At 45.1% G+C, this 20,561-nt stretch overlaps 1 protein-coding gene across 3 annotated transcripts in view; it reads left to right on the top strand.

The window, feature by feature from the left end:
- Window positions 1-20,561, top strand: part of CNTNAP2 (contactin associated protein 2) — a 2,074,761-nt gene that overhangs the window by 1,892,019 nt on the left and 162,181 nt on the right. For all 3 annotated transcript variants that reach the window (XM_082400459.1, XM_082400458.1, XM_082400460.1), the window contains 2 exons: window positions 8,083-8,319; window positions 15,802-15,935. In XM_082400459.1, the coding sequence (XP_082256585.1) occupies window positions 8,083-8,319; window positions 15,802-15,935 (371 nt within the window). The remainder of the gene's footprint in view (window positions 1-8,082; window positions 8,320-15,801; window positions 15,936-20,561) is intronic.

A 20,561-nucleotide genomic window follows, 5' to 3' on the forward strand; every position in this document is an offset into this window, starting at 1 on the left:
GTCACCTCTACTTAAACCCCTTCAGGGCTGCCCATTACTTTCTATACAAAAAACATCCTCAACAGGCCACTCCCTTTGTCACCAGCCTCTTCCTGCCACCTGCCCCCGAATTTTAGCCATCCTGACTTTGATTGCATTGGTCCTTAATATTCCCTCCTTCCTCAGGGCCTTTGCACATGCTCTTTTCTCTTCCTAGAATGCTTTCCCTGCCCCCAAATCCCAGTTACATCTCATTCTCCCTCAGTAATTAACTTAAATATCATTTACTCCCTGTTCAATATCTAATAGCTTCATGGCTTAAATAAAGCACTTAATAAATATTTGAAAGAAAATATGGGAAAGCCTGGGAGCTAGCCAGATCGATATGGGTTCAGTCTTTAAGATGAGAATGATTTAAAGTCCACAGCAATTCAGTGACTTGCCTGACCAGGGTCATAGAGCTACTTGGTGGCAACATCAGGACTAAACCCCACACCTCTTGATTCCTGCCCTCCGCTGGTACCACCTTAATCCCTTATAGATGTCTCAGCTGAAGTTTGCTGCAGTGGCACCCTCATCTCCCTTGCTCTCCCAAAAACATTCTAACTTGTTAACTGCCATATATGCCAGTAATGCTTATTAACAGTTTCAGGAGCATGACCCTGGAAATTCTGGATGCAGACTGTCTTCCTGTTTAAGACTCTAGTATATTTGTTCAGTGCTGTTGGCTCTTAAACGCCAAGTGAGAAGGCCACCTGGCTCCTACATAGTCAACTCATAGAACATATAGTTTATTGATGTGTTTCCATTAATAAACTTCACACCTGTGTCTCATGGGTAGCACATACCATTCAGGCTAAATGTATGAGATTTTTCTTTGGTATTTTTCTCCTTTGTGTGGATTCAGACACTTGAAATTTATTACACACAAACTGACCTGGCAGTGCCCTGACCTTTAAAAAGAATGGTGGGAAATGGCTACAATAGACATGTATTCACCTGGGGAAACAGAATAAGTAGAGGTGAACATTAACCCATCTGCGTCCAATGTTGTTGGCCCAAAATGATTATAGTAAATTAAAGAAAACATCAAACAAACAGAATTTTTAAAGTCAGGAGGGAAATTCAGAGTGGTACACTTGGAGAGAAAAAGCAGATTTTGCCGGTACAAGGCCAGGAGAGAAACTGGTTGTATTTCAGGATAGCGGGGCCTTGGGAGTAGAATAGGAAATAAGTTTAAACATAACTGAGCCTTGCAGATTGCCCTGGAAGGAACCGGGCCTGATTCAAAATCGGGAAACATGCAGAAGGGTGACGTCCAAGGTCTCTAGGAGCAGAGCTCCATAAAATTCACTTAACTTTTTTTACTCGATAATAATTAAAAAACAGTTAATGAGAGTGATCATTCTGATCAGTGGAATTCAGCCATGAAAGAGCTTAATGACCCCGAGGCTGGGGCTGTGGTGTCTGTTCTGCAGAAATTTCTCCTAAATTTTATAGAGGCTGAACAGAGCTTTCAGGATCCAGGGTAACTGGGACAAAGTAGAAGAGAGCTTTGGAAGGCAGGAAGGAGGAAGCAAATATTAAAGTTTGGTTACAGCAGGAGCTAAAAAGAAGGAAGCCTGCTGTTATGGGCTGAATGTTTGCATTCCCCCCCCCAACCAAATTCTATGTTGAAGCCCTAAGCCGCAGTGCTGTGGTTTTGGAGGTGGAGCCTTTGGTGGTACAGTCAGCACTCATGCCTGTAGGTTCCACAGTCATAGATTCAACCAAACATGGATCAAAAATATTAGAAAAAACAAAAAAAACTCCAGAAATTTCCAAAAAGCAAAACTTGAATTTGCCATGCACCAGCAACTATTTACATAGTGTTTATATTATACTAGGCATTATAAGTAATCTAGAGATGATTTAAAGTTTTCAGGAATATGTATGTAGGTTATATGCAAATACAATGCCATTTTATGTAAGGGACTTGAACATCCAAGGATTTTGGTATCCGAGGGGGGTCCTGGAAGCAATCCCCCATGGATACCGAGGGATGACTATAACTAGGCTTAGATGAGGTCATGAGGGTGGGGCCCTCATAATGGGATAAGTGCCCTCAGAAGTAGAGACCAGAGAGCTAGCTGTCTCTCTCTCTGCCATGTGCACACATGGCAAGAAGATGTGTCCGCAAGCCAGGAAGAGACCTCTCACCAGGAACTGAACCAGCCAGCGCCTCGATCTTGGATTTACAGCCTCCAGAGCTGTGAGGATAGATTTCTGTTGTTTACAACACCCAGTTATGGTAATATGTTATAACAGCCTGAGCAGCCTAACACACCTGCTAAGATGGGGGCTCAGTAAAGGTGGTTTGCTTGAATGACTGGGTCAGTGACAGTGGGTGAAGGCAGTTCACACAGGCTGATAGACCAACTGTGAACATCTCTTCCCAACTCCATCATCTCTTAGTGATGCCACATTGGCCGCTTGAAATCAGCCAAGGTGGGAGTGTTTACACCATGGGAATAGGCAGACACCACAAATCAGGGTTTCCCCCCAGGAGAGCCAGCTGTGTAATGTTTACCAGCACACTCCTGGATAAGTTAGATGAAAGCCTTGTGGGAACATGGTTCCCTGGGGTTCTCACATTCACAATACACCTTAGCATTTGTTGTTGCTGTTGTTTCTGCTTTAATTACTAATACACAGTGGCACTCTTCAATTATCTTTTATTACCCATCCAGAGTGATTCAGCATTTGTAGACTCTCCTGGCAAACCAACCATCATTTAAAGCATTGTTTCTATGGGAAAATAGTTCCAAGTTGCAAGTTACTGACTTTAAAATAAACTTTTGGAAAAGAACCCATCTGTGAGTTGGGGGCTTTCAATTCTGGGTCCTCAGGGGGAAGTTAGAGAACAGAAAGAATCATGTCTATTTAAAAAATATAGGTTGCAAAACATATCCTAAGTGAAAAGACAAAAGGAATAGAATTATAGAACTTGGAGGAGAAAAAGATGAGGAGCAATTTAATTACAGGGGTGGGTGCCAGCTGTTTGTTTTTCCACTGTGAGCATCAGGGATTTGGTTAGACAAAGGGGAAAATACCTTTGTGGTATTTTTCTGGGATGTATGGTTTGTGGATTTTATTTCAAACATTTCCAAACTTACTTTCCACAATCAGGGGTGATTTACATATCTGTTTTGAAGACCAAGAAATGGTTAAGACAAGATTACTTGTCGGCTTCAAGACCCCTGTGACCTTTATGATCCTAAGTCTGGCATAATGTATTTCAAAATTTCGAGACACATAACAAATCTCCTTCATAATGTATCTTAGAATAACTAGACCCAAAATTTATCATTTTTTTATCCAAAAAAATTAATATCAAAAATTAAACTATCTCATATTAGTATAAAACCTTAAATCAAGCATTCTAAATCAACTTTTTGATCATTTAATGGGGGAAAAGATGTTATTTGGGGCTTGTGAAGTAAGCATTATTTTAATTATTCATTCAGAAGGGATGGGAATATTACTTTCCTAAATGAAATCACAGTACTCCGATTTGGCATTTCCTTAAAAAGATCTGAAACAATGAAATAACAGCTGTAATTCTGCCTCTTGGAACCTTAAATGGCTCACAGCACTCCCAGGCCCCACTTTGACAGTTGGGTTACGATGTGGTTTCAGAGCAACGCTTTTAAGCATGGTATATCCCTTCCTCCAATACTGGCATGAATCCTTAAAGCTTCTTAACGATGGATGACTCTGAAATACACCAAAAGTATTCTCTATGGCATATTTTTTATTTGTTTATCCAAAATCCCTAGCTTTCCAAATTTCCCTTTATGATCTGCCTTGGAATGCTTGTCGCCAGTTTATCTGAGAAAAGCGTAAGTTCTCACCCAGACAGGACCGCCCAGCAGCCCCACCAAGCGCACTATCCTGCCTCAGTTCCAGCTCCCAGGACCTCAGACTCTTGTGTCCCTAAGCGTCGCCTCTTACACGTGCTGATTCTCAAGACCCTCTGAGTCAGACCCTCTGAGCTAAAATCTGGGGCTGGGCCTGAGCACCAGCATTTTAACAGACTCCCAGGCCTGTTGAGAAGTGCTGTCAGGGACTCAGTTCTGCCCTCTCTCTGGGAGCAGAATACCTGGGGAGAGCCTGGCCCGAGGGAGCTTAGGGTCTCACTGGCGAGGCGCTGCATCTGTGGCTCAGTTGCCTGTGGTCTCCTTGGCTTTACCTGCTTCCTCAGCCTCTGCTGCTCAGAACCCCCACCCCCACCCCTCCCAGGCCCAGGTGCTGCGCTCCTCAGCCTTGAGTTTCAAGGGCCCGATACGTTTTTTCTCTCCCTGTGCATCAGCCCTGTCTGCTCGCCTCTGGCTTGTTCAAACCCTCCAGCCTTGATCTCTAGCCTTCCTCCCTCCCTCTCTCCAGGCCCCAGGTCTACCTCTTCTCTCCTGCTTGGCCCAAACCTGTTCCCAGATGCTGACCCCTGCATCCTCTGGTAGAACCTCTCTGCAGGCAAAACACACCCCTTGGTGTCTTTGCTCCGGGCGGCCTGCCTGCCTGCTCTCCCCGAATGCTCCCGGCCCCCACCAGCTGCTAGACGCTGTCACATCAGCCAGTCCTAGGAATGTCCGTCTGTCCCACTAGGATCTGAACTACTGAGGGTAAGGATCACCTCTGTCTCCTTCACTGTTTTCCCAGCAGTAGTGGGAGCCTAGTGAGTCTTGTGTGAACAACTGATATTGTTAAAAAAAAAAAAAAGGAGCATGTGAATTTCACCTGGGGGCACGATGCTCACGTTGCAGACTCTCTGGCCCCTAAGTTTGTTTACACGCTGCGCCCTCAGCTAGAAAGCGGCTTGTCTTCATCTTCACCTTTACATAGCGACCCGCCTCTGGCTCTTTGGGTCCCGACTTCAATGTCTTTTCACTGGGGAAGTCTTCCTGGAGCCCTGGAGACAGGGCTGGTACCCCTGTTGTTCCAAGTGCCCCCTATATGAACCTGATCCTGTACTGAGCACACCGCCTTCTGATGATGTCTGTTAGCCTAAATTCTCCTCTAGCTCAAGAGCACCTTGAGAACAAGGATTGTGACCTCAGCACCCGGCATAGTGCCTGGCATGCGGCTGGTGATCAATTCCACTCTCCTTGCTGAGAGAGTGGAAAAGTCAGCTCAGGATCCTCCAGGCAGTAAGAGGGGGGTTCTTCTCACATAACCTACCAGGTAAACCACCATAACTCTCACCACACTGTGTTCAAAGTGTCGATGTGTCTCCTCTGCACCCACCACTGGACGTGAAGCTGAATCTGGCCTCTGTACCCCAACACCGAATTAAATCTCAGAGACAGAGTTTTGGGTGAAATAGAAAAGAATAGCTTTGTTGCTTTGCCAGGCAAAGGGGGCCAGAGCGGGCTAATGCCCTCAAAACAGCGTGTCCCAACCCAGGGGGGTTTGTGAGGAGTTTCACAGTCGAGGGGCGGGGTTGCTGATAAGGATGCGGGTGCATGCAGGGCCCGCATTCCTTCCGTCCAGAGGTCACCTGGTGTCAGGTGTGACGATGGGCGAGCTGTGACCTTCTCTGGAATGAAGAGAGCATCATCAGTAGTTAACATCTTCCATTTGCTGGGGGCCTTGGTTCTGCAGAAGAGCGCAAAGATACTGTTCTGTGTATCCCTTGAGGTGGACCCAGGACGCTGCCCCAAGGCTGCACGGTTGTTTCTTGACTGTTCCTCCCTGGTCTCTGCATCCCCTCCCTTCCCTGATCAGCAACTGTTTGAACCTGCACTTTGGAACCCAAGGAAGGGGCCACAGAAAGGCTTTTGTGCCCAGGAGCCCCACAGGGTCCTGCTCAGTTTCAGACAGAAGACTCTTCAAGGCGTTGATGCATTTGCTGCATCTTTACATCCTGATGAGTCTGCAGTGACTAGCATGGATTAAGTATCTGTTTAATCCTGTGTTTCCCGGCGAACACAATCTAGGCATTTTGAGCAGGACAATTCTTAATTGTGTGAGACAGTCCCACATGTCACAAGACACTCAGCAGGCTTCACCCCCACCCACCAAATGCCAGTAGTACCCTCTGTGTATGCACACACACACACAGACACACTTGCAAAAGCCCTTGGGTGGGGGGCCAGGAGGAGAACAGTACTGCCCACAGTTGAGAGCGTGTAGTTAACTGAACTCGTCACCACAGCTCAGTGGGAAGCAGGACGTGACAGCCTCTGCAGCAGTGCCAGGTGCAGTGGTGCACGTGTGTGATCATGTGAGGTGGGGGTCAGGGTGGCATCTGCGGCCCTCAGGAGAAAGTGATAACCTGTCTTTGTAACATGACTAAGTAATCTTTATTGGACGCTTATCATCTATTCCAGGCACCAGGCTAAGTGTCATCCATGGGTTCTTTAATCCTCACGACAACCTGAGGCCCCAGGTTCCAGAGCGGGAAGCTGAAGCTTAGAGAGTCTCAAGCCACTGACCACGTTAGCAGGGTTGCTTAGCCACAGGTGTCTGACTGCAGACTCGGAATCAGCCCACTGTGCTGCTGACTCTCTCTGTGCTAGGCTTCTTTAACAAGAACACACTTCAGAATTCCCAGAGGAAAGAATCCTCTTAAAATTGGTCCTCTCCTATTCATTATAATGTAAAGCGGATGTTTCACAAAATACATTCTGTGCAATGTTAGTTTAGTGGGATGTCAGGTCTTACGAGAGTAACGGGTTCCACGGGCAAAGAAGTTTGGGAAATGCTTTCAAGGTCATGTGCAGAAGGCAATGAAACAGTAACTGTGAAGGCCAAGCAAACCTTGCTAGCGTACCCCAGCCTTTCACAGGGAGTCAGGAGGTGATTTTAGAACATGGAGCAAACAATGGAGAAACTGTAGCAGAAGCTTGTCTGCCAGGCAATGATTAAAAACTAATTAGCATTGATTAGGCCACAGGAAAAAACTGCTGAAGGATGGGTGACCTTTCTTCTAATTTCTTAATAATAATAATAGGTACTATTTATTATGTGCTAATTACTTTAATTATCTTTTGTAATTCTCACTGTTATTACCTCTCTTTCACATATAAAATACCGAGGCCTAGAGAAGCTGGCTATGCGACTTCTAAGGCCGCATAACCAATTAAGGGCAGCACCAAATTTGAACCCAGTTCCCTCTATCTTCATGTCTTGTGATTTTTGAAGACTATACCCAAAGCCTCCCAGGACTTCATCAGGGTTTCACCAAGGGCTTTCCTGGGTGAACATCCAAAGCAACTCCGATCTCTCAGCAGATGCCCATGAGTTCCTTGAATTAGTGGTTCATGTGATACTGTTGCAGGAAGGGGGACCCCTTCCAGGACCCGAGAGTGGGCTCTTGTCTAACCCTCGGAAATGAATTGTCCAAGGAGACACATGTACTGACAAAGCAAGAGACTTTATTGGGAAGGGGCGCCCGGGCAGAGAGCAGCAGGGTAAGGGAACCCCGGAGAACTGCTCTGCCACGTGGCTTGGTGATGGGGTTAGTTTCCGGGTTGTCTCTGGCCAGTCATCTTGCTTGGCCCGTATTTGGTCTGACTCAGGGTCCTCCCTGATGGCGTGCGCATCGCTCAGCCAGGAGGGATTCCAGCGCGAAGGATTCTAAGAGGTTGATCATCTCCTCCCGGCTAGTTTTCCGCAGCACCATGTTCCTTATCGGGACTTCCTGTTGTGAGACAGCGCAGGGAAGCGGGTCTGGCTGAAGCGGGTGGTGTCGGTCGGTCAACAGTTCCCTAACCATGCCACTGCCTTTATTCTCAGCATCTCTCTTCAACCGAAATTAGTTATTTGGTCTAAGTACTAAACGTGAAACTTTTTTCTGGTATGAGTTAACGTTTCTTAATTTAGCTACTACGTTTTAAGTTGACAGACTGCTATACTCTGTTACACTGCTTTTTTGTTTTTGGTAGTATATCTGTGTTGATGAAACAACGTCCATCTGCGTAGACGTTCCCTTCCTGGAGTCGGTCCGCCCTCCAGGAACGGCCTTAGCGGCCACGACAAAGCTCACCGTCTACCCAGGTTAAATGGTTGGTGGTATTAGCATCGGACTTCTCACCTTTCCATTTTCCCTTTCCTTTTCAACAGATGTGGGTGCATTTTTTGAAGAGGGAATGTGGCTGCGGTATAACTTCCAGGCGCCCGGGGCCGGTGCTAAGGAATCGGGCGGCAGGTCGGAGAACTCCCGGGACCCGCAGAATGGGGCCCCGGACCTGGCCCGCGAGGAGATCCGCTTCAGCTTCAGCACCACCAAGGCACCCTGCATCCTCCTGTACGTCAGCTCTTTCACCACCGACTTCCTGGCAGTTCTCGTCAAACCCACCGGTAAGGACGAGGATACCTAGCCTTCTGCCCTTCAGGGTTGTAATATCGGGGACCATCTGCCCTTCAGTGTTGTAATATTGGGGACCATCTCCAAATATACACTAAGCCAGGAGTGTCAGTGCGACTAAAAGAGGCATCCTATTTTAGAATATACAAATGGACTTAACGATCTTCCAGAGAAATCTAAGCAGTTCTAAAGCATATAAGCATGCCAAACATTGAGTCCATTTCCTCTCTGAAAACTTGAGTTCTATGATACTTGGAGTTTTAAGATCTCTTTTTTACAAATAAAAATATTTAGGTTTATCACGGAGCAAATCTCTCTCATTCCCCAGGGAGACTGTACAGGCTGGAGACACGGAGGCTCCCTCCCTCGTCTTGCTCTTTAACGATTGAAGCTCTGCAGCCTTTTTTTTTTTTTTTAACATCTTTATTGGAGTATAATTGCTTTACAAGGGTGTGTTAGTTTCTGCTTTATAACAAAGTGAATCAGCTATACATATACATACATCCCCATATCTCTTCCCTCTTGCGTCTCCCTCCCTCCCACCCTCCCTATACCACCCCTCTAGGTGGTCACAAAGCACCGAGCTGATCTCCCTATGCTATGCGGCTGCTTCCCACTGGCTATCTATTTTACGTTTGGTAGTGTATATATGTCCATGCCACTCTCTCACTTTGTCCCAGCTTACCCTTCCCCCGCTCCGTGTCCTCCAGTCCATTCTCTAGTAGGTCCTGCAGCCTTTTTTGACAGCTATTCCAGTGTCGTAGCATCTTAAAGATCAAGATTTTCTTCTGTGGGAACTAAAAATTATTATTATTAACCCAATTCAGCTTGAGTGTTAATAAAATAGCAAATTCTTAAACTTCTCTGGGCAATGCTCTGTTGGTTTAAAAGATGGATGGGAAAAAAATGTTCCTTAGGATTTTCCCTTTCAGAAATTATTTCTGAAGAAAGAAACCGAAAATCAGACAAAGATTCAGCATGAAGATGTTCATCATAGTTTATAATGTTATTTATGAAAATAAGAATTGGAAAGGACCTAGAAGTTAAATTTTAGGAAAATGGTTAGTAAAAGAGGGAATCACCATTTTATGGGCTATCGTGTATCCATTAAGAATAATATTTATGAAGAGTAATTAATGACATGGAGAAAATTTTTATGTAATATTATATGAAACCAAAAAAAGGCATGATACAGCCTTGACTGTACAATATCAGTTTAGCTCTGTAAAAAAGATGGATAGGAAAAAAAAAAAAAGCAATAATGTGAGCACAAAGTATCTTTGTTTGGGTAGTTGATTTGTTTCTCCTGGGTAATACTCTTCTACACATGTCAAATGCTTTCAATGATCGTGTCACCGTCCTCATCAGAAAAAAACAGTTATTTCAGGAAGTGAGGAAGTAGAAAAGAGTACACCCCTGCTCTCTGGAAGTTCACGCGTTAAGTTTCTTTCTCCTGCATCAGATTAAATAGCTGTTTAATCCACTGATGTTCTCCACCCTCATGCCCCAACCTCTCCTCAGTAGGCAGGGAGGATGGTTCTCACCTCTAGCTGGTCAAGACTGTCAGGAACACGCCTCGGTAGATGCTGTATCGTCTGCTTCTCAAGCCTCTGCCACGTTAAAATCTGGTCCCACTTCTATCCAGTAACTCACGCCCCCAAGCCTGCACCGGCCCCTGCGAGCACTCACGCATGTGTCTGTGGGCCTTTGTCACGCGCAGGGGTTTTGACTAATCGTTTCCATACTAATGGCTACCGTGTAAGGCTGCCCGAAGCTGTGCTAAGGGTTTCACATGCATTAATTCCCAAGAGCACACACTCTGTAAGGTAGAGTCCATTCTTACCCTCTTCCTGCAGGTGGTAGGCTGGAGTGCAGAGAGATTCGGTGATTTGCACACTCAGCTGGTGATGGCACAACTGGGGTTCCTGAACCCAGGTGTCTGATGCTGGACCCGGAGTTCTCCACTGCCCTGCTTAGAGACCTCTAGAACACTCGGTGCATTTGCAAAGCATGGACAGTCAGTTTCTCTCTAATTATTGCAAGGCCGTCCTCAGTTGCTAATGAAAATTTGCCTTTTTCATACTCCAAATGCTGCATTTTTTATGAATTGAGATTTAAAGCTAGAAAAATTTGAGGAACTCATTCAGGGAAAAGAAATCAATAAGAACTAAGCCAAAGTGTCATTAAAATAAAATAAAAAGCTTTAACTAAGTGCCCTGGCATCTCTTAAACTTAACATATTGGAAGCTGTATTGTCCTCGCTGCTCCCAGAACCAGGCCCCTCTTGTTCTGACGGTGCTACCGCTTCTCAGACGCCGGAACCCGCAGCCTGGCCTCATTCATGAGCGCTCCGACCTTCCGCCTCTTGTGGGCCATCCAGCCTGACCAGTCCTGTGCGTCCTATGCCCACCATGTCCGTCCAGAGTGTCCCTTCCTTTGCTTCCCCACTGCTGCTCTCCTGGCAGAGGTCTCCTGATTCAGTGCCTCCCGACATTGCTCCTGGCGTGGCACACATAGAACGTTATCTTTGAATGGCACCTGGGCAGATGCATGAGGTTGTACTTGGGAGGCCCCCAGCCCAGGGGCTCCAGCAGCCCTTACCTCCACAGATCTGCCGAGGCCTGAGGGTAGCCGGGCTCCTGGCACGCCGTGACCCCACCGTGGGGCAGCAGTGCACCTCAGCACGCCCCTGGGATGCTCTGTCCTGACCGTCTCTCTGCCTCCAGTCACGCGAACCTTGCCCAGCCCAGCCAGAGTAGGTCTTCCTTCACACACAGTGTCCCTGTCATACAGCCAGGAGGGCCTCCTTCCCCAGGAGCAGGAGGACAGATCCCGAGTCCCAGCACCTTCCAATCAGGACCCTCCAGCCTCTTGAGTGAGAGCTCGGAGTGCAGAACCGGAACGTATGGGTTTGAATTCTGCTTCTACGTTTGCAGATTGTGGGATCTGGGGCAGTCGTGGCTCCGTCTCATCATCTGTTACATAGTGTCTCCCTCAGAGCAGTGCTGTGAAAGTCAAGTGAGTTAGTAAGTGTAACACATTACACACACACACACACACACACACACACACACTGTATGTGTGTGTGCTAGCGGTTATTATCCAGAGCCCATGATTTAATCTACATTTTGCCTCATAGTGAGGCAGAGTAAACAGGAGGTCCTGTTTACAATAGGTCCTGTATCCTGTTTACGATAAGGACCTCCTCCCTACTCTTCCTTCTCCAGGAACTCTTTACTCCTCACGCGCCCCAAGGACGTCTGCCCTGCTGCCTGCTGTGTGCCCTTATCTGGAAAAGCTCCATCTTCCTCTGTAGCTTAATACCCGCCTTTCACTCTAGACCCAGATCAAGTCTCACCTCCTTTCAATGACTTCTCCTTACTTTAAACTCCTATTACACTTACTTTCAATGTCATTTGTTTGGCTTTTAGTGCACTGTATTGTTATCCATCTTTGTTATAAATATGCCCTGCCTTCCCAGTGAGATGAAAGGCCCCCACACTACATCTCCTGCCTGCAATAGGTGCTCTGTAATTGTTTGCTGATGGTAATGATGATGACAAGGAGAGAATAAATCTGTTAAGCACATTATTTGCTGCAGCCAATGAAAGAGTAGTCCCTTATAACTGCTTTAATTCACCCGGGAGATGAACATGAGATGCAAGAAGTGAAGTATCTCTCCATCTTAATAATATTTTATTTTAATGAACAAATATTAGTATTCTCCTTCCCGTCATTTAGTAGTTCTCTTGTGCTATTGTTTGAAAGGAATAAATATATCATTTAAATTTTATTATTCAAGAATATTGCCATTACTGTTTATAGATGTTCACTATATATAAATTTTAAGGTCCAACTCATCTTTTTCCTCAAAGCAAATCATTTCCATTGCCATTAAGTGAAGCAATTAGAGAAGTCAGAAAAGAGAAAAAATAACGAAAACAACTTAATACTGATTTTAATGAGCTGGAGAACATAAAGGGGCCAATGACGAAGAGACAGTAGGGAGAAAAATGTCCAGAGTTTTTTTTTTTGGTTTTTTTTTTGGCATAATTACCAGTTCCTCCGACTCCCAGCCTCAAAGGCAGAGCCCTCTCTTACTTCTCTTCGCATCCCCAGATCCAGGCACGGCCTGGCCCATACCGTACAGGGGCTGGGGATGGGTGTCTGTATTAGAAGTGGACTCCACACTTACAGCCAGCCAGGCAGTCCACCTCTAGACCTTGAAAACTTGGGTTCAACAGGGGCACTAAATAAGTATGTTCTAAAGGAATTAAGTTTTAAATGATGAATGAATACAGCTGTGTATTTAAGAAAACTGGCTGTGATCATACAAGGTCAGAGCACCAGAAGTAAAGTGGAGAATAAAAACTCAAGACAATCGACTTGTTTTTTCTACCTGTAGCCAAACAACTGCCTAATCATCTCCTTCACTGCCAAACACTAGATTGTTTTTAATGCTATTAGAATAAAGAAAAAATAGGGTAAATCACTGAGGGGTGGGGAGAGAAGTAGCTCAGGAAACGGGAGCAACATATTCAAAGGTCCTGAGGCAGGAAGAATTGTATTTCCTAGGGAATAAGAGAAGTCCTAGGTAGCTTGAATGTAAAAAGTAAGAGGGTAAATGGCATCTTTTAAAATAAAGTAACTGGCAAGCTGTGATCAGACGGGACATCATAAGCTATGTTAAGAATGTATGTCTTTATCCTATAAGCAGCTGGAAAGTTTGAAGAGTTTTAAGTGAACCAGACTAGTCAGTTATGCATCTTGAAAAGATTTCTCTGCTAAGAAAACATGGGAAGGAAGAAAGCACAGAGGCAAGGAGACCATCATCCATTCACTCAATGAGTAGTTATCCAGCACCTACCATGTATCAGGCATTGTTCTAGACGTTGGGAATTAAGTCATAAAGAACATAAACAAAAATTCTTACTCTCATGGAGTTTACATTTTAGCAGAAGACAGCAGTAAACATATTAAGTACAGTATGTAGTATGTTGTATGGTAAGAACTCTCATGGGGAAAAAAATAAGGCAGAAAAGGGAGAGCCTGGCCAAGGGAAAGGAGTGGGTAAATTCTGCTTCTAATAAGGAAGTCACAGAAATAATCACAGAGAAGACAATATTTGAGCAGGACCTAAAGGGAGTGAGGGGTCAGCCATGCAGATAATGGGGAAATGAGCATCCTAGGCAGAAGAACCAGCAGGTGCCAAGGCCCTGAGGCAGGAACATGCCGGCATCTGGGGAGACAACAAAGAGGCCAGTGTGTTCGGGTGAGGAGTGAGAAAGGAGAAGAATAATGAGAGGTTATGTCAGAGATGAGGCGGAAGATCACAGAGGGCCTGGTGAGCCGTTAGGAAGACGTCGATTTTTACTCTGAGTGAGACAGGAGGCCATGGGAGGGTTCTGAGCAGAGGACCGCTCTGACTGCCGTGTGGAGAGACCAGGTATGTGAGGGGCGGAGGCCACGCTGGGCTGAGGGAACGTGAGGGAAGGGCAGTAGTTGGTATGGAGGCTAGTACAGTAATCCAGACAAAAGACGAGGGTGGCTTGGTCCAGGGATAGAAATGGAGGTGATGAGAGCAGTAAGATTCAGGGTGTGTTTTAAAGACTGAGCCAAGAAGCTTTGCTGATAGATCACACGTGTAATGTGGTAGCAAGAGGGGAATCAGGGCTTTTAGGCAGGAATAGCTGGAAGGATAAAGTGGCCGTTAACTGAAATGTGGAAATTGTGATGGAATAGTTTTTGGAGGGGAAGATCAAGAGTTTGGTTTCACGTATGTTGTGTCTGAGGTCCCAGTGAGACACCTCCATTAATGGATTAGTAGTAAGAGAGCACAGAAAGAGGGGACTCACCTGAGAGTGAAATGGGGTCAAGAGTGATCACTTTTAAAGGAGGGACTGATTTGGATCACGTGATCCAGGCAGAAGCCGATGCAGGTGAAGCTCAGGTGGTGGTGGCCGTCAGGTCACTGATAGGGAGTGGCCAGCACAGGGGCCCTGAGTCAGGCCAGGAGCTCTGCGTGCAGGGACGGGCTCCTATGGGAACCATACCAGGGCATTCTAGGTGCCAGTGGAGGCCCTGTGGTTGTGGAGATGGGGGAGAGTGGGTGAACTTAGACCCATTCAGGAGACGAAAGTCAACAGTGCTTGGCTGAAACGCTATAAAGCAAAGGAATCTAGGATCAAGTGCCAAGAGAAAACTCAAATAGTGAAGCCTTGCCAGATTTGTTCAGAAAGGAAAAATAGGAAATGCAAGTAATTCATGATTGTTCTTTCAATTCCAGGAACGTAGTTCCATCTTTTAAATGGCACATGTAACACTAAATAAGAAAGGGCAGCATTCAGAAACTATTGCGTTTATTTACGTACACATAAGGACATGAGAATTACCGACAAGGAGATGTTGCCAAATATTTAGAGTAGTTACCTCTGGATGGTGGAGTTTTCAGTGACTTTCTTTCTATTTTTCTGTTCACTTTTTAAGTTTTAATTATCATGTTCTATTTCACAACTTAGAATATCAGTTTTGTTCCTCTGGAAGGAAAATGAAAAAGGCGACAAAGAATCTTTGAGGTGCTTTACAGTTGGCCAGACTCTTGCTAAATTACTGGGCTCCATTGTTAAGCTCTGAGACGTCAAAAGCTATTAACACCAAGATTCCAATTTGAGTAAAAAATGAGATAAAAAGTCGATGCCTTTAAAAATCATAACTAAGAAATAAAAGCTACGTTTGCTGTGCAGATTAATTAAAAGCAGGATCTAGAATATTATATTAGTCTTTTTGAATATTGCTTGTCATTATTGGGAAGAAACAAGAAAGAGAAAAAAGAATAATTTGTCGAGGCAAAGTGAACTGCAGCTGAGAGGCAATGAGGACGCATCTTTTCACCTTTGATTTGCACTTGGATTGATGAGGTCGCTAACCTAGAATGAAAGCCATTGCTTTGTTTTCTTGGTCTCAGTGAAGCCACCCAAAATCCCATGCATGTATTTATCTTCTGTAAATTATGTTTATTCTTAATATTGTATGTTCATGATTCCTTTATATGCTGAGTGTCACACTTGGCCGATGGCATGAGACCATCCCAGCATCCTGCATTTATTTTTTATTTCACAGAGTATTTTGTGGGGCCTGTAGGCGTCTCCATGGTCCTATATCATGTGTGTTCTCATTCTGCCATCCCAGGCGCAATCCCGGCTTGGACTGTTTATACCATTTGCTGCTTCAACTTGGAGATGATGGTCACTGACGGCTTGTTGTTGGTAGATTGTCAACATGTGTGTGCCTGGTGCTGTGAGCCTTTATGGATTGGTGTGCCTCTGAGCTAGTGACTCAGAATTCAGAACGGCAGTGATATTGATGGACGTTGAAGCTGAGTTTAATGGAATTAGCCTCAAGGGGTGGGGGAAGTGACATTAAAATGAAATCTAGAGTGGAGAAATGACTGAGTTTCTTTTCTTTTCTCTATGTAGGAAGCTTACAGATCCAGTACAGCCTGGGTGGCACCAGGGAGCCGTATAATATTGATGTGGACCACAGGAGCATGGCCAATGGGCAGCCCCACAGCGTTAATGTCACCCGTCACGAGAGGACCATCACTCTCAAGGTACACATGTGTTACTCATCAATCGGATGTGATGCAGGGTTGCAATCTCTGTCCTCTGTCATGCTTGGCTATTGGTTTTGATTGGTTTTGTTTTGGGCAGTTAGGGCAGGTGGAAGAGATGCTTCTGATACTTTCTCCTACAAACTTCTAACCTGTGAAGTAGAAAGATATCCAGTTCCTATAGGAAGGACAGTGACGGAGTTGATGGAGAAGAGATTTCTTGGGAGAAGGTAGAATAAATGTTTACCCTGTGCGTTCTTTGTAGCTTTCCTGCTTGTAGCCCTGCACATCTATCAGTCTACTGCTTTTATCCATTGCAGCATCTTTTTTCTCCATGGTCTCAGATGTCTGAAGCTTATCGCGTTTCCCGGCAAAGGTTATTTTGGTTTATCTGACCTACTTCCTTCACGACTCCAATGCAATGTGAATAACTATTTTCTTTTCTTCTGTGGATGCTTTGCCTTAAAAATCCTCAGTACACAAACCTTCCCCAGCATCTCAGACTCTGGTTGTAGGCTTTCCGTACACAAAGGGACAGTTTTATTGTGACACTCAAACTTTATTTCAGGTTCATGGATTGTCCCTACCCCCACGACCGATTTTTACAATGAAGAGACCAGCCTGGGAGACACCATGAATAAAACATGGCATGGGGAGGTCTCCCTGGGAGCTAAGGCAAAGATCAAGGCTGGAACTGTCACTGCATTCTCTAGAAGGAGTTCAAAATAGATACCTGTCAGGAAGAAGAACAGCAGGGGGATGCTGTTTTGTCAGTCAAGTGGAATGTCATTTGGCAGGGGTTCAGCAGCCTCTCCGACCTCATTCGGATTCGGATTCGGCTGGTAACTGTGGGAAGTTCAGGTTGCAAAGGAAAGGCATAAGCCCCGTCTCTTCGTGAGCACTGGTGGATGTCAAATTCATAACTTGATATGGACTTTACGCTTGGCCTTTAGCAGTAAATGCTAGAGAGCATTTTCAGGAGAGGCCTTTCCTAAGAAAATGACAACCTGCAGTTACAGCCTATTGCGCAATCAATCAAATAGGGCATAAATAAGGTTCTCTCAGAGTGATGGACAGTCGCTGAGTCTAGCGCAGTGCCTGTCACGTGTTAGGTGCTGCAAATTACTTACGGAGTAAACCACGCCCATCTTCCACCATAACTCAAGTTTGATTCAGAAAAGCCAGCAAGTCCAGGATTAGTATGGTGATTTATACCATTACAGGAAAGGGGTGGTTTTATACCATTTTATCAACATTGTGTTTACTGGCTTTTGATTAGAGGCATTCTCTTGTTTTAAAGTGCGCCGTCTGTCACCTCTCTTAAAGAAAGTGATTATCTTGCCATTTCACCATTGCAAAATAATATTAAAAGTTGAAAAGAGCTCAGCAATCAGCTTGAAGGACAGTGTCAAGGAAGGGAGCTGTTTCAGCTGCGGAATTTTGCAAGATTAATCTCACTCTCTCCAAGAAAACGCGTCGTGTGTCGGGACTGAGCCCTGTGGCTTGAGGAACCACATGCAGAGCCGAGGGTGGGGTGAGTGGGAGAAGAGAGTCCAGGTGATAGGCTAAATAATTCCATTTCCTGGTGCACTTCCCCAGATGAGAGTCTGGAGTAAAGAAGGTCAAGAAGGCCTCCCTTCTGCCAAATTCCACCAACTGGGGAATCTTTGGAAGGAAGCAGCAGCTCTTTAAGAACAAATATCAGCTTCATCAGAGCTGCTGTCTGCTACAGTAAATTAGAGATTACCCTGAAGAAGGGGAGACGGGTGGACTATTTTGAGGCCTTGGGGCTCTTGAGGAAAGGCTGAGAAATCCGGACAGTGGAGGAGCCAGAGGCCTGCAGAGTCCAGGGGACCGAAGCGGGGCTGGGGAGAAGCGGCTTCTATTGTTCAGGGTTCTTCTGATCACAAAGGACAGAAAACCAGTTCAGAATTCATTTGTAGAGAAAATTCCTAGGCTAGGTTATAGAATTTAAGAAAGGGAAAACCAAAATTTTGAAAGAATCCAGGGGACCTGGAGGATTAAAACAAAGCCTAGGCCACGACCGAGTGCCTCTCTCTCTCCCTCCCTCCCTCCCCTTCTTCCCCCTCTCCGTCCCTCCCTCCCTCCCTCCGTCTTCTCTGCTTGTCACCTGCCTCTGGAGGACTGGACAATTCCTCTTGCAGGTGGCTTCATCTTCCACACATCATGGGACACAGACACTGAAGTCGGCTCACATCTTCCCAGTTTTGCTGGGACCAGAAGCAAGGTCCTAGTTTCTTGGTTCTCATTTTAAAATCCGGAGAAGGTCTCTGATTGACCTGGCTGGGGTCACACACTCACCCTATCGTGAGGAGAGGGGAACAATGACTGATAGCCCCTAATCAAACCTCATGATCAGCTTGGGGAATTGGGGAGAGTCCTCCAAGGAACAGGACTACAGTTCCAGGAAAAGGAAACACGATGGGTATGAAAAACTTGGGCTGCGCAATGCTTTGAGGTAAAGGAGAAGAGAGAAGTGGGAAGCATTCTAAAAGGCATGGAACTAATTCGGCCATAGGAATTGTACCCAGGGCGCTGGAAAGCCCTGTCCCCCACCTCCTCCTTCTGTCATACCATGGGATGCAATTGCGCTGAGATTTCTGGACATGGTTAGAAAGCAGATGCCTCAACCCACTTGAATGCAGCCTGGGAAGCCTTCATGGTCTGGGGTGCACTGGTCTTTGTCAGCCCGGCCTCTCCAGTCCAGCCCAGATGGAAAACAAAGGTAGACATGGTGGAGGAAGAAAAGATATGGTGCCTGCTTCCAAACAAGCAGGTCGGGCCGACTCCCTGCTCCCATGACCTGCTTTCTTGCAGGCAGGGAAGACTGTAGAGTGTGGACGTAATTCCAAGGGCACCTTTAGAACTCAAAAAAAAACTCTAATTTTTTTTTTCCTGGAAACAATCTACAAATCCATCTTGAGAACTTCTACAACCTCAAGAATGTATGGAGAAAGATATAATAAAATGTTAATCGTGATTATTTGTGTGTAAAAGGATTATAAATGACTTCATTTCCTCTAGAGTTTTCTATATTTCCTCATTTTTTAATTACAAGTGTATGTTGCATTTTTATAATCGAACAAAAATGTAAAACACACATATATCCTCAACCCATTCTAATAGCCCCCAGTTACAATAAAATATAATGACAAATATATTTAAATAATTTCAAATTAAAATGTACTTCTAATCAAAGAACAAAAATAAGGCTAACTCAAAGATGAGTTTAAAAGTGCTATGGAATGTCGACAGATGAATGGATAAAGAAGATGCGGCACATATATACAGTGGAATATTACTCAGCCATAAAAAGGAACAAAATTGAGTTATTTGTAGTGAGGTGGAAGGACCTAGAGTCTGTCATACAGAGTGAAGTAAGTCAAAAGAGAAAAACAAATACCATATGCTAACACATATAAATGGAATCTAAAAAAATGGTATGATGAGCCTTGTGGCAGGACAGGAATGAAGACGCAGACGTAGAGAATGGACTTGAGGACACGGCAGGGGAAGGGAGGCTGTGATGTAGTGAGAGAGTAGCATGGACATATATACACTACCAAATGTAAAACAGATAGCTAGTGGGAAGCTGCTGCATCGCACAGGGAGATCAGCTTGATGCTTTGTGACCACCTAGAGGGATGGGATAGGGAGGGAGGGAGGGAGGCTCAAGAGGGAGGGGATAGGGGGACATAGGTATACATATAGCTGATTCACGTTGTTGTACAGCAGAAAACTAACACAACATTGTAAAGCAATTATATGCCAATAAAGATGTAAAAAAAAAAAAAGTGCTATGGAATGATGCCTTTGGAATTAAGGTAAAATTCTATACATTTATATATGTGCAAACATCATATAATTTAGATGATGTTTGTCAGTGTTTACAGTGTTTTTAAAAGCAGGTTTGCTTTCCTAGCTGGGTTTGGCTAAAGCTAACATTAAATTAATTTGCATTCCTTGAGCACACACTGTCTGAAATGGTGCTGAGCACTTGAGGGAAATTGACCTTGGATGAAACATTCGCTGCCGAAAAACAAAGTGCCCAATGTCCACATAGAGAATGAAGAACCGACTCTCAGAGTTCTCAGATGCCAGCGCAAACCAGAGCCCAGGACAACCCTCAAGTTGCATCATTTATGGAAACTCACAGTTGCACCCGTGATAAAGCTAAAGGCTTAATGCCAAACGTATAACAAACCCCGAGCAGGCAGAGAGCACCCAAAAAATACTGTGATGAAAAACTGTGCCAATTAGCGTGCATCTAAGAACTGAACATCACCATTACAAGGAATAATTTCAAAGCCTTGTGTTACAAATGCTTTCTTCTTACTTTCCTTCCTGCCTGCCGTCCCTGGCTTCTCCCGTCCTCCTTCTTTCCTTCCTTTTGTCCCAACCACATTGCACAGGGGATATAAGGTGGTTTACAGGGAGTACATAAAACAAAATTGAGAGTTAAAGTAAGTCACAGAAAGTAGGGCCTCAAGACAATGGGGAAATGGAATACGGTTACCCAGGTCAGAAGGTCTTACCCACTTGTGTAAGTTTGGCTAGGAACTTCTTGGTGGCCAGAAGTCCACAACCCATAAGCATAAAATATAC

The sequence above is a fragment of the Balaenoptera borealis genome (genome assembly GCF_965194805.1).
Source record: "Balaenoptera borealis genome assembly, chromosome: 7".
NCBI classification, from domain to species: Eukaryota; Metazoa; Chordata; class Mammalia; order Artiodactyla; family Balaenopteridae; genus Balaenoptera; species Balaenoptera borealis.